This window comes from Scleropages formosus, chromosome 4 (genome assembly GCF_900964775.1).
Source record: "Scleropages formosus chromosome 4, fSclFor1.1, whole genome shotgun sequence".
NCBI classification, from domain to species: Eukaryota; Metazoa; Chordata; class Actinopteri; order Osteoglossiformes; family Osteoglossidae; genus Scleropages; species Scleropages formosus.
The window spans coordinates 680,001-695,061 of NC_041809.1; the positions used below are offsets into that span (position 1 = coordinate 680,001).

The 15,061-nt window shown below is 52.2% G+C and overlaps 1 protein-coding gene across 1 annotated transcript in view; it reads right to left on the reverse strand.

Annotated features, from left to right (window-relative positions):
- Positions 1–6,387, reverse strand: part of bcl11aa (BCL11 transcription factor A a) — a 32,516-nt gene extending 26,129 nt beyond the window's left edge. The window contains exons 1-2 of the mRNA XM_029251468.1: positions 5,916–6,387; positions 1,435–1,779 (exon numbers count right to left, since the gene is read on the reverse strand). Of these exons, the coding sequence (XP_029107301.1) occupies positions 1,435–1,779; positions 5,916–5,970 (400 nt within the window). The 5' untranslated portion in view covers positions 5,971–6,387. The remainder of the gene's footprint in view (positions 1–1,434; positions 1,780–5,915) is intronic.
- Positions 6,388–15,061: the final 8,674 nt, after the last annotated feature.

Consider the following 15,061-nt stretch of genomic DNA (forward strand, 5'->3'; position numbering starts at 1 on the left):
GATACCGGAGCCCTCGCGCTCGCCCTGCGTGGGTACGATGGGGATGATGGGAGGATCATCTCCCGGCTGCAAAACCTCCCCCAGCAAGGGGACCCCTAAAGCCTCGATCCCGCGCCGGACCGCGGCGCCCCTGGAAGACGTGGAGGAGACGCCGCTCCGGCGAGACGAGTCCCGGCGCCCTGGGAGCGGCCGAAAGGGGCACGGACACACCTGGGGGTCTCTGGGAGAAGGAGCCGGGCACCTCGGGCCGAGCTTTAACCCCACGCATTCCAGCAATTCCTCCGCCTGTTGTTTACCGCGCCGTGATAAACTGCGCTGTTTTGCTCTTTGTCTCCTGCACTGTACTTTGCGCTTTCCCAACTCTAATTTATTGCGGGAAGTCGAACCGCCACGAGTTCTCCCTAATTAAAAAATGGAGAGAAAACTCTAACAAATAATTAGTGGCATTAAGTTTCTTTAAATAAATTACTCCTTTTTGACAAGTGAAAATAACGGAATGCCTTTCTTTTTTTACCCTGCTCAGAAAGTGAGAGTGGTGCAGTCGGGCGTTTCGATGGCTAACATGTGGCCGCTGCGACCGCGAGGAAATGGAGATACAGCTGTGCAGACCACATGAGAGAGAGCGGGTGGGGGTGGAGGGTGGGGAGGGGCACGACGGCTTTCTCATCAGGCCGGGCCGCGGGGGGCCGCAGGGGGCCGCAGGGGGTCGCCCAGTCCTCCCCTCGCACCCCTTCTCCTCTCGCCCAGGATAAGCCTGTTTGCGCGTGACTTGCGTCGTGCCTCCATTCGGCCTGACCGCTCGCACACGGCACCTGGACAGCGAGGTCGCGTATCATTACCGCGGCGCGTGACACCCGGCCGAACCCGGGGCCGTGGCTGAGCTGGGGGGGGGGGGAATGCGGAGACGCGGCAGGAGCGACGCGGCAACACAGCACCGCGGTCGAGGTCGCGGTTCTACCCCGACGACAGGAAACGGTGAAACGGTGCGTCCAGCAGCTCCAACAGAGCGGCGCTCTTTCCTTCCCCTTCCTCTCAGGACCGTTTACAGCTTGTTTTCCTCGGCGAGTCGCTTTGTGTCTCTTTCCACAGCGCTGATCGGAGCCGTCGGCCTGCACTACATTTTCACCCTCTTCCGCCGACCAGAGCCCGCATTCCTCGCTACCGCCAGACAGACGGCTGGATTCTTCGCCGCCCCGGCACACCAAACCCCACCCAGAGGGACCGCGCGCTCATTTACACGTGGTTCCCCAAGTCCCACCCACCAGTTCGGACAGAGAGCCACCACATCAGAGCACGCAACCGCGCAGCCGGCACTCATCCAGCAGACACAGAGTCCCTGCTTTCGGCAAACGCGCTGGCCTGTACGTGTGCGCGCACGTGCGTGCGTACGTGCGCGTGCGCGTCATTCTCGATCCCCGAGAGGATGTGGCTTACCTGCTACGTTTTCCTGCTTGGGACAAATTCCTCGGGAGGAAGTGGACAAACAGTCGTCGTCCTCTGGAGTGACCTGGACGCCCACCTCCACGGGGTTGGACGGCCGGCGCAGGGAGCCCTGCGGGTGTGTGTGTGGCGGCGGCGGCACGGGGGGCGACGGTGGCCCGTCCGCCAACTTGTCCAAGCACAGGCCGCCGTTGCCGCACCGCTTCCGCTTGTGCTCGATAAAAACCAGAATATCCCCCAGAGGGAAGTTCATCTGACACTGGCCACAGGTGAGGAGGTCCTGCTCCAGCCCTCGCTGCACCAGCTGCTCCTCGGGAAGAACCGCGGCCAGGGGCTCGGCTGCACGGCGCCACCATCAGCCAGGGGCAGGGAGAGAGACAGGGAGAGAGGGGGGGGGGGGACATTTAGAGAGCGAGGAACCCAAGGATGAGTCCAGGACTCTCTGACTGGTGTGTAACCTGTGCCCCCCAACACACACACACACACACACACACACACACACACACACACACACACACACACACACACACACACACATGTGCGCGCGCTGCTCGGCCCGTGTATCTTCCCCACAGTGGACACATTGAGCTGAGCTCTGCAGAGACACTGTGGGGAAACGGCCGACTCGCCCTCTCACTACGGGGGTTGGGGTGCCGAATGCAGAGCGCTTTCTAAATGTAAAAGAAATAACGTTAACATTGAAAATGATCATGGACAGACTACAGACTGACTGCCTTTAATACAGCCGTACTTCACAAAATGAAGTGACGCAATAATTCATTTTCACATTATTTTCCATAAACACAACAGCCAATCCTTAAATATTGATTAGCAGAATTGTTTTAGCATTGAATCAGCGTACAAATATAAATGATATACATTTACCTCTTTCCATTATGTTTCATATATATAAAGCCTTCTCTCAGAGCTTGCAAACAATTAATAAAAAAGAAATAAATTAAGTAAAATTCCCTGAGCGAAAGGACTGCTGTACAACCCCCCACAGCAATATTTTGCACCCTGCTTGAGGCGTACAGTAAAATAAAAGCCCTCTGCCTCGAAATATTTCTCTCCTTGATGGTGTCTCCCTCCCGTTAAGTGTTCACGTCGTCACGTTAAAAAGACAGACATTTACAACGTGTCGAACACGCGTGTAGGCCGAGGAGACCCGGAGGTGCGTGAGCGAACGGCAGACACATTCCCACCGAGGAACGTCTCCTCCAGACGAGGGAGAGAAGTGTGTGAGATGTGTGTGAGGCGACGTGTGCGAGAAAGGCCCGGCGCGCAGGAGCGCGACGCGATCCTCACGGAGGTGAGCGCACTTTCCGAGGCTCCTAATGGTTAAGCATCTTGACCTTCTTTACTGAAGTGCCAATTTTCACGTTTTAATGAACCTAAAACCACAGAGAATCAAAAAATAGATTTTAATTTGAGTTCGGTGTGATTGGGCCACATTTGGATAAAAGTGCTGGGATCTTGCGAACGGTATTTCGGGCCGACCTGGTGCAGACAGCCACGGGTGCGTGTGGAGGAGGAGGAGGAGGATGAGGACCCCCCCAGAGGTCCCTCAGAGACAGAGAGCATCTGAGAGACCCTGCGGCACATGTGGCCCAAGTGGGACGCGGAGAGAGGTGGAGAGAAGGTGGAGAGAGGGGTCCCTTTCCTCCTCACTGTGTGTGGGGTCAGGGAGGGCGATGGAGCGCTTACACACCATCATCATCACATGACAGCGATGGCCATTCCCTCCATTCCCTCCATTCCCTCCATTCCCTCCATTTCTCCCCCTTTTATTGTTCGTGGACGTGTATTTTTGCATTTTGTTCCTCCTTTGTTTGTGTTTGCTTGGTCACTGGCAGGCGACACAGTCGCAGCTCCTTCCAGAGAAACACGCAGCTCCGGAAAAGGCCGAGAAATAAACGAAAGCATGCACGTGCATTTAAAAAAAAAATTATATTATTTACAAATGTCGAAAAGAGCCAAAACTATTTTAATTTCCTACAACAGTAACCATATTTTAAGTCCAATTGTTTATTGTTTATTTTTCGTTTTTCAACTACACCCCCACAAAGACATGGCTACTTCAATACTAAATAAAAACCACGCTAAAATACTTGAGGATTTCTGGCACTATTTTATGTAAATGAAACAGTGATTTAAATGAATATTTCCTAGATCTGTCATCTTCTTTCGAATTGCATTTTGACATAGAAAAAAACAATATATATTGACACATATTTTCCATTAAGGGTTATTCGTTTGAAATATTTAGAACCGAAAGATAAATATAGCGTTAAATATAATTATTACATTATAGTGCTTATATTATATTTACATTATTATACAGCATATATATATGACACATTTTGTACTTGAAAATAAAAGATAATCGAAATGCTGTGAAACAAAAACTCAGCGCGTTCATTCGGAATAAAGAGAGCAATTTTCACCTCAACGCGGCGTTCATAATCAGTGTTAATAATCGCCGGATCAGTGAAAACACAGTAACACACCGCAAAATACCGGGAGACGGACACACACTCGCACAGCCGCCCCCCCCCCACCCCCCTCTGGACTGCAGTGTCTTTAACACAAATTGCGTACATAAATATGATCCTGGATTTCCTTTTCTTCTTTGTTCCTTCGTTCCTTTGAAAATGTTACACATGTCAATTTACATATAATTTTAGGAACTGCGTGTAAGCGGAAGATGCATGAAATTATGCATGAAATAGAAACGTACACGTAATTTACACTGAACGATGGTACATGATTAGTTGAAAATGTTCAAGACTCAAATTCATGATGCTCGCATGCCGCTTCCTCTCGTTACATCAACGCGTGAATTATTTGTGTAAAACACATCAATGCAACGGCAAAAGCCGCAACCCTCTGCGCCCGCGCGCTGCACCTAATGTGTTTATTTCATCCTTTCTTCACACTCCGATCCCCGATCGCTCCTATCGATCCGCCGCACGGCGCGCTCGCAGTCTGACGCTGGAAGTTACAACACAGGCACACGGAGTCGGTGGGGGTGGGGGTGGGGGACCGAACCCCGTATCGTTCGTTTCCTTTCACTCCAAACACGTCGTCACGTCGCGTGGATCGAGGGGCCCGTGAAACCGATCGGGTTCAAGTTCACCCTGGTTTGCGGTCCTCTCCTGCCTCCTAGCGGCAGGCGACGGCACACGAGCGCGAGCCTGGCTGCGAGCGCGGGCGCGCGGAGACCTGTCCGCGTGCCACACGACACCGAGGGGGCGGTGGGGTGGAGGGGGGGCACCACCTCGATTTTCGAAACGAGGACCGATGCGAGTATCGAAAAAAATGGCCAGTGTTTAGGGGACAACGCGTGCCGGACACGCGCTGCGTCCAGCTCCGGATACAATGTAACATTCAGCTCTGTTTCATCTCAATAAAAGAGCCGCCCGCTTCGCTTCGCGTCGTGCGCGGACGTTTTCAGCGCGGACTCTTAATTTGACCATAAATGAGATGATTATGAAGGAACGGCAACGATTCGGGAACACATGTGAGCGTCTCAGCTGCTCCGCGGATTAAAGACACAAAATTAAGTGAAGAGATCAAAACAGATCTCGAGTGTCCAGCGCGCGCCTCACTTCTCCTCCACGGCACGGAGACTCGCGAAACCGTCCGTTGTGATTTCAGGTTCTTTGCAAGATACTTTATGTAGTAAAATGAGGAGGAACAAAACAAAACGAAACGAAACGAAACAGGGTGGCAATGCCTGGCTGGGTGCGCGCGGTGCGGTCGCTCGGCTCCGTCCGCGTTTCCACCTGGAGAACAGGTCACGGCGGAGCTCTGAGCACGAGCAGCTCCTCGCGCCTCGTGAAGACTATCGAGATACCTAATGAGCGATGATGTCGTGTTTTATTCTCCTGTCTTTTCCCCTCTTTGCATAGCGCTGGCACGAGCTGCGCGCACGCGGCGCGTGTAAACACGCGGACGCGAGATGTTTCCCAATCAAAACCCACTTCCACATTCTTGAAAACCTTCCAGGAAGAGTGGGAGCGGGTGGGAGAGGAGGGACGGAAGGAGGGAAGCCCTCTCCGCGCCGCACGCACACGGGCACGGACGCGCCGCGCTACGGGACGTTCCCGCAGAATCCCGCACGGCTCCGGCGCGCGCGGAGCGCATCACGGCAGCTCGCCGCAGCCCCACTGCCACGGAGTGTCACGGAGTGTCACGGAGCCGCAAACACCGCAACTTTGAGCGCTCTCATCCAGGAGGGACCCCCGTCCGTCAGTCGTGTGTCCGAGGAGGAGAGACCCTCTGTCCGGGGGGTCCGTGTGAGCGGGGGAGGGGGGGCTTGGGGGGGTGGGGGCTGGGGGTGGTGTCCGGCTGAGCGCGAAGGTCGCTGTCCAGCGTGCGGTGTGGATTAGCCGCGAGTGAGAGAAAAAAGACACAGAAAGACACGCGCAGCAAGAAGGCAGCGGCGCGCGCCGAGATGCGGCGGTACTCACGCGAAAAGCCGCGCGCGCTCAGGTGCTGCGGCTTGCCTTGCTTGCGGCGGGACATGGTGGTCGGCGGTCGGCGGGCGGCGGGCGGTTCACATCGGGAACGCCGGGCTGCGGGGGCACTCCGGAGGAAGGGTCTTCATGGGCGCCTTTGACACCCGCCGCACGTCAGAAATCACACAAAGATGGCGCGCGGGAGACGGATCGCGGGACGGCCGTCATGGCTTTTCTGAGAGCAGAGAGAGAGATGAAAAAATGGCAAAAGCCCCCCTGAGCTGAAGTTCAAGTGCGGACGTGACGTCCCGGCGAACTTGAACGTCAGGAGATGGATGGACACGGACACACAAAACATGGGCAGGGCGAAGCATGGAGTGGGAGGAGGGACGGCGCGTGACAACACCAATGGACACTCATCAGGGGCTGGACGTGGAGTGGAGACCCACAGGAGCCAATGGGCCCATGGACACAGAGATCAGGGGGCCGGACGAGAGGGGCCGGGGGACGGGGGGTAGGGGGGGAGAGAGAGAGAGAGAGAGAGAGAGAGAGAAAGTGTGTGTAATGAAAGCAATGTGCGGTGTATGTGTGTGTGTGTGTGTGTGTGTGTGAGGCGGGGGGTGGTCGTAGGAAAACAGAGCAAAAGAAGCCAATGGCCAGCAGACTCGAGGGGGCCGGACATGCGGTACTACGGTGGTGGCGGGGGGTGTTTCATACACACACACGGGCGACGGGTAGTGGACATTGATCTGGGACCTGGGGCAGGAACACACACCGATGCACTCACTCAGGAACACGCTGAGCCACAGAAAGAACACACACACACACACACACACACACACACACACACACAGACTGGTGGTCAGTGCAGCGGCGGTGCGTCTCCCAAACTGGACGGACAGGTTTCGTTGCAGGGCACGCGGTCGCGGCGAGCAGGCGCGAGGCGATCATGTGAGGGGGAAAGTGCATGAGGAGGACGGCTGGGGGGGGGCAGGGCGGAGAAACCGCAGTTGAAAACTGCCGCTAAGAAGGGAAAGTGTGTGAATGAGAGCGCGAACGACGGACGGAGTGTCAGTGTGTCCGGAGCTGGGGCTCTGTGGGTCATCGCGAGGGTCCGAGGCGGCGCTCAGTGCCCGATGTGGGAAGGTGGAGGTCGCTGAGATCTGCATGCGTTCGGGTCGGGACGCCGCGTGGGGGAGGGGAGTGGAGAGGGGGGGGGGGGGTGGAAATGTAAGAGGAATGGAAGAGTGTGTGATCACACCGAACAACGACACCTTAAAGAGACACGAGCCGCGCGAGGGAAAACACTCAGCGAGCTCAGCGACGAAAGTGGCGCCACGCTCCGCTCGTGGCTCTGCGCGAGTTTCGCGGGGGCGAGCAGTGGACGGGACGGCACGGCACGGGAGCGCGCGGCGCCACGACCCCGAGAGAGAGAGAGCGAGAGCGCGAGAAAGAGAGAGAGACCCGAAGACTGACTCACGCGTGGACAGTGAGTGTGGCGGTCACGCGTGGACACGTCGGAGGGTCCGGCGGCTCGAGGTCACTGTGTTCCCTTGCGGCCAGGTTAGGTGTGTAAGTGCGCGCTCTACTTTTTGTCCTTGTCATTACACAGTGATCATCATGTGTGGTCGAGGCTCGGATGTGCACGTTGCCACGAGGACCGCGCGCGGTTAGTGACCGAAAAGAGGGATGAGTGAGGGGAGGAGTGATCATCGCCGAGCGGTCATCGGCGCGAGGAACGCACATTAACAGGAAGTAAGAACAGAGCGCGCGCTTCATTTCCAAACTGTGCTCCGCTTCGTACTTCGTATATATTTCGATACAATAATTTGCAGTGAAAAAAAAAACTACTTTCATTGCGAGACCAACCAAGTAAATGTGAGCAAAGGGCAGACGGAGCGTCCCAGGTTTGACGGCGGTTTCACTTCCGTCATATTTTACTGTAAAAATACAGAGAATGAAGTCAAGAGACAGGATACGCAAATGCACATATATACACACGTGCGCTCACACACACGCGCGCGCTGGATCATCACTCTCTTCACAATTCGCATTTGAAGGAAAACCCGTCGGTTGTTTATCGGAGGACTGAGTTTATAAAAGCACAAAAGGTACAAATACACGTTTCGATCGTTTTCTCCCTCAGTGACGCATCGTGCCTATTTAAAATAAACAATCTTTTAATCTCTTTACACACACCACACACATCACCGGTTATACCAGGTCAGACTGTGGGGTGGAACTAAAACACCGGTTCTCACACACACACACACACACACACACACACTGTACGATTCTGTACGAGCAGAACAAAATTAGTTCAACTAATGTATATACTTGTTTTTCGTTTGTGAAAAATTATTTAATGCGTTTCATTGAAAATGAAATAATTTTCCCTCCCCGCTGAGTTAATGAATGAAGTGAAAATGCTGAAGAGTTAATAACGGAGTCAGTGTAATTTCGCAGTTCTAACTGTAGATTTAAAAATATATATATTAGGGGTCACGACTCAAAAACGATACTTGACATGAATAATAAAATTGATACAGTATACGTTGTGTGTAAATATCCGAAAGAGTATGGAGAGACACCACAAGAAGGACCTTCGGTCACTAATTTCCCCAACTGCAGCCTTGCACGGCTGTACACTAAGATAATTAGGTAATAATAATTTAAATTGTTAATTAGATTACCTCATACTATTATTAATGAGACTTAATGAGAAAATATTTGTAACCTGTAATGTGAAGTGTCTGCACATGTTCGTATAGTTACACCTAAACGAGATCGAGATCGTGGCGGAAGGACAGACGTCCGCCCCCCCGCATCCTTGGGTGTCACTGGAACATGTGATTTAATGAATATGCATGGACCTAATTGTGTGCGTACGTTTGCGTGTGTGCATGTGTAGGCACGTGTGTGTGCTGAAAAGCCGCCCAAACTCGGCTGGAGGAACGACACTGCACGAGCGCATGCATGGTGGGGTTCAAACACCCCCAACAAATGCTTGGTCCTCAACTAGATCGCGCACACAGCGCAGCTTCCGTTACCTGTCGCTTGTTTCATGCAGTGCGCGGAGTTTTCCGAAAGGACACACACATACTTCTTCAAAGTGAGCAACACTGTAACGTCTCCATGCCAATCAGTGTCTCCCTAAGTGAACGTGAAACACACCGTGGACAGGTAACACTTTAACCCCCCCCCGGGACGAGTCACACACCCTCATGCCGGACACACACTGGACATTCGACTGTTTCTTTGTGTGTTTCTGCTTCCGCACTTCACCCGGTCACTGGTCTGTGGTCACGACACCCTTGTGCATCTCGCCACAACTCCGCCTTCTGCTTCTCTTCTCCCTTCGCGGACAACACGGATCAAAGCGGAGCGAGGCAGGGCGCGCGGCCCCTCGCCGATCATAACTCACACGTGCCGTGCTCGATATCACGGAGGATCCGTCCTGTGCACGGTACCCCCTTCCCCCAACCCGAGAAAGGGGACCTAAAGTCATCTTCATTGTAATATTTTATTGCTGTGCCGCCGACGGCTCGCAGAAGCGATGCCCAAGACACGGCCACGCGGACAGCGCGTGGTCAGCGGCCACACGTGAGCGAGCGAGCGAACGAATCAATGACCGACTGTCTCCAGTCCTCGTGAGCCCGTGTGCTGCCTGTGGTCTTCTTTCAGTGTTCAGCCTATGCAACTGAGTAAATAAATAAAAGCGGGCCTCGGAGGGGACGGGGAGTGCGCGCGGCGGCGCGTGCAGAATGGAGCGCGCGGCCGCATGGGCGCATTTCAATATATGGAAATGAGCGGGGCTCATGTGATAAATCAGCGCTCCGCACTGTGTCATTTTCCTCCTTCTGCTTCGTTCTGTCATCATTCCCCCCTTTTCTCTGCTCATCCGCTCTGCTGCTCCGGGCTCCCGTCACACACTCGGGCGCGCGCGCGCGCGCATACGGAGCCCGCACTGTGCACGCTGTCTCACGCTTCATGTACACATGTGTGTGACCCGCATTAACATGTGCTTCGTGTGTGTGCGCGAGCTCTTGTGCACCGTGCATGTCATTGAGTAACCTTAAGAGCGACATCCGATCCCATCAGCCTCTTCACACTCGCGTTTCGTGTTTGTTCTTTATATTTTCATTATTTTTCATAATTTCATAACAGGTCAGCTTTACTGCACATGATGTGAATGCCCGCGCTGTGAGTGCGTGTGTGCGTGTCGCATTTAAATCCATGCATTTTGTTTTTAATTGTGCGAGATGAATGGGGCCGAAACACCCTGTGAGGTGTGTGTGTGTGTGTGTGTGTCTGAAACGCGGCGGAGTTTCGCACAAATATTGGGGGACGCACAGTATTATTACTGAAAATTGTTGTAGAGGACAAGGCCTCCCACCTTGTCGCGCACCCGCCTCAGCATCGTGGGTTTAGGGCTCCTCGAGGCGCAGTGGCACCACCGCGAACCCCCACGAAGTCCCGCACGCGACGTGTGTTCTGCTCTAGAATCTCAGCCAACTTTAAATAAGTAATGTTCATTTTTAACATTTTTACTCGGCGCTGCTGCTCCTGTCCGGCTCTCCGGGGTCAGTCCACAGTGCGGGCTCAAAGTGTCCTGCCCACCAGCTCCCACGCGTGGGTCTCCTCACTGGTAGCTTGCAGCAGAGTGACACGACACTCTCATGTCAGACACACACTCACTGTGCGCGAAGTGTCACTCAACGTACCGCCCACAGGCGACAAGGGCAACAGTTTTTGGATACATGTAGTTATTCCAACTTATAAATCATGTGTGTGAAAAAAAAACGGAGCACTGCGGGGAAAGGCCGCGTGCCACCATCCTTCACTCCTCTGCTCTGTCACTCACACTCGACCTGTTTCACAGGACCGCGTGCCACCTATAGTATGTGTGTGTCAACCTGTGTGTGAGTGCCGGGCCGCACGCTGATCCTGTCACCTGTGTGTTTGTCACTCACGCCAGGGGGGAAAAAACGTCCCCACCGATCTGTGTCACGTTTCTTCATCACTCACACACCTGAGGCTGATGTGAGCAGAGCATCTCTCCGTCCGGAAGCCCCTCCCCCGACCCGACTGACCTCCCCGGGTGCAAGCAGACCGACGCGGATCCGCGAGCCCATCCCAAACGCACCAGTCACGAGAGGGAAGCAGCGAAGTTTATGTTGGACGTACGGACATGGTGCGGAAAGAGGAGCACGTGCTCTCGTCTCATCACCCCTGTGGGTTCTCGCATCTCCCAGGAGGTCCAAAGGAGCGCGCAGTCACACACACACACACACACACACACACACACGCGTGTGCGCGTACCGCCTGCTGCACCGCGGGCCGAGATGAGGATAAAACGGGAAATTGTTGCTCCGTGTCGGTAAGTCGGGTCTGTCAAGCTTTGGTGCTTCGGACAGATTCACCGGCTCACAATTAATATTAATGTGTAGATTTCGCAATGCGGCCTTATCACACATTATCACACATTATCGCGGGGAGAGATGGGCGCGCGTGCCGTCTGGGCTCCGTGAGGCATTACACACAATCACAGGGATTACCGAGCCGGGGGCCAAATTGCACACCTTTTTATACACAACGCCGCGACCGGTGTGTGTGTGTGTGTGTGTGTGTGTGTGTGTGTGTGTGTGTTTCCAGGAAACGTCCCGGGTTCGTCACCATGACCTCTGTTAGCGGGCTCTCGCGCGCGGCCCCGCTTTGCGGCTTGCGGGCGGCTCGCGCGCGGACGGCAGCTCGTGTTTTATGGGCGCAGAGCTCTTGTCGTTGTTAATTTGACATTAAACGGTTGTTATGATGATGGATGAGGGTCTGCGATAGCACACAGGGGACGTCGAACGACGTTAAACTCCTTTATTTCACTACAACAACAATTAAGACCCACCCTCGTCGGCGCGTGCGCGGAGAGCCGAACGTAAAGAAAAAAACAGCGCGAAACCACCAGCACGTGCGGGTCCCAGGCCAGGGTGTGTGCGTGTGTGTGTGTGTGTGGAGATGACGAGCTTGATGAGTTCAAAAAATGTTCACATGATGTGATGTGGACCTGTGGAGTGTTCCTGTCTGATACAGCGCGCGCGCACACGCACGCACACACACACACACACACACACACACACACTCCCGTGCCTTCACTTCATCGCCTCGTCGCTCCTGCCCGAGACCCCTTCGAACCCATGACCACGCGGAAGGGTTTTATTTCGCTACCTTCCGTACCTAATGTTTTACTGCACGGATCGCGTCCCGACACGGTAAACTTGCACTTTTAACACACACTGCGGAAAGAGCGCTAAAATGGACACTTTGTGTCACATTTCCGTGTACATTTATTCAAGAGGTCTTTGATTGAACAAATAAATGCACATAACACACACCTTGACCGTGAGCGACGACAGCGTGTTAATATTACCTCGTATTAAAGGGACTCTTTTGGGCGATTCGGGAAACGCCGCTCATGTTTCCATGTTTGCACACTGTTACTAAGTGTCTCTAATGAACTCCGAGCTTCTACGCGAACTCATTGCAATTATTTCTCACTCAGCTCATTTTTATTTGCCTTTGATGCCATTTTACACCTGTGTAAATGTGTCTCTTTTGATCGGCTCCTCGGAGCCCAAAATCAACGGTCACTCACTGATACTTTGTTTGGAACTAACTAAATGAGAGAAACGAAAAAGGCAGAATACCTAAGGAAACGTGTCCATTTTTTAAAATTAATATTAAAGAACGACGGGAACAATTTAACACATTTTCCTCCGTGAAAATGTCTTCTAGAGCCGAGGAAGAATTTCCGCTTTCAGCATCTATCGAAGCCTCAGGAATCTCATGAATTTGTAACAAAAAAAATCATATTTACTGTGTGTAAATATATAATACGCAACGTTCACTAATATGTACTGAATTGCAGTAACATTCTTCATGATTTTTATGAAAACGTAATATCCAGTATCGCTTACAGGACAAAATGTTCGCAGCGGTTTTATGGAATTTCTCTTGGATATTTCATCTGCATGCCGTCCCCAGCATTGCTGCGCCCCCTGCTGTCTGAATTTATAATTCACATTTTCCCTTTATTATTATTATTATTATTATTATTATTATTATTATTATTATTATTATTATTGTTGTTGTTGTTGTTGTTGTTGTTGTTTGCCCCCATGTGAAGAGCACAAGAGCTCCGAACAGGAAACGCTGAAGGAACTATGGAAGGACAGACACTGCGGACAAACCGAGAAGAAACTGATGAAAATCCCAGTTTGGTGATGAAACTGACCTTCCGTCTTATTACTGGTGTCTGCGGCGGACAGACGCACTACGATGTACGTCCGATGTTACATTAACAGCGACGAAAAGGAGAGAAAAGGAGAGAAACGGCGCGTGAATTCACACCGCGCTCTAATCATAATGTCATAACGTGGAATTATGAAGGATTTTGAAGCGCCTCACTTTACACAACATACTAGTAATGTGGCTCCCCGCTGTTACACAGTAATGACACAGAGATATTGCGCGCACACACACATACACACATACATAAGGTTTTTGAACAGTAATACTTTTAAAGCCGGTACATGTAAAATTAAATTACTCTTAAATACTGTATTTAAATACGCATTTAGTACAAACGACATGTCTCGGGAAAATAGAAGGGAATTATTATTTACTTTTAGCCAGATTTTTATTTTATTTTTTTTACCTGTATGTGGACAAACACACACAATAAAAAAATACTGTAAATGTGGCAATTACATGTACAGTTACAGTGTACAGCACGTGCACTACAAGTGTGCGCGCATTTTGTGCGGTCAGATAAAAATTGGCTGTGTTACATTTTGTCATTAAGACATTTTTACGTGGTGTCAAATCTGACCGTCCAATTAAATTCACGGGTTCATCAAATACAGAAAGCAGATGTAAGCTAAGAAAAGATCTCGCAGTGGATGGATGGATGGACTGAAAATCCCTGAAATGACTGGAATTCTGTGCGCGCGCACGGAGAGACAAGGCAGGACGCTCGGCGCGTGCCGCGGGTATCTCTGGGCCATAAATTAATTTTGTTTGTCTTTTTTTTTTTTTTTTTTTCCCCAAGCCTGCCTTTGGGTCCGTTCGGCCCCGTGAAGGAATTCGCCTCCCCGAGAAAATGGTCCAATTTGTTTTATAATGAGGAGCTCGAGACGAAGTTCTGTCGTCTCATTTGCGATCTGATCAGATCACCCTGATTTATGACGGAAAAATCATTTATCAGTGACTCTCGGTGTTTTCTCGCTTTTTTTATTTATTACGCGCTCTATCGCGCGCGTGTGTGTGTGTTTGTGTGTGTATTCCCTTCATGAACACACGGATCCGACGCCTCCCCCGCTGTTGCTCCAGTTTCGAATGGGCTTACTTCGTATTTACTAGGGTAAAATTCACTGCACGTGGAGCATACCTCTCGTGAGTTCTAAATTGTATTTTCATAACAATACAGGAGTTCACTGCCTTCGCAGCACAGCCCACCGGTTACACTCCTTCCCGGGCATGTGACATGGATGGAAAGTCCAAGAAAAGTGACACCGTGCTGCACGGTGCAGTTCACACTCTCGGACTCCGTGTGTGCGCGTGCGCGTGCCTGTGCTAGTGACAAGAGGGACATCGGACAAGTGTTTAATCCGTGGCACCACGAGGCTTTCGCTCATTCACCACGTGCTGCTGTTGTTGTTGCTGTTTGTGCTTTATGCCTTACTGGAGTAGGCGAGGCACTCAGAGACTGGAAGGTAAGTGCAATGATGAAGGTAACTGCAGCAGGACGAGGAGCTGGAAGGGCCACCTAAAGGCTGCGAGGCGCCAGCGAGGCGACAGCGAGGCGACAGCCTTCATCACTGCGCCACCTGCTGGGATTCAGCTTCCCTACATTTTGAAGCAGCTCCAGCTACAGGTATGTTCCCCCACTCCATTCGCTGTCCCCTGACTCCTTCAGCTCCCCCTGGACAAGAGCAGGACACGTCCCGACGAGGACAGGTGAGTACAGTAGAGCGATACGCATTCGGATACTGTACAGGTACAGAAGCGTCGAGTCTCGCGCGCGCTTTCATTTACGTGTCTCCGCTTTGAGCGTGACGCCTGAATTATTACTGCTTGTGGGAAAAAGTGTCGGGGGGGAGGGGGGG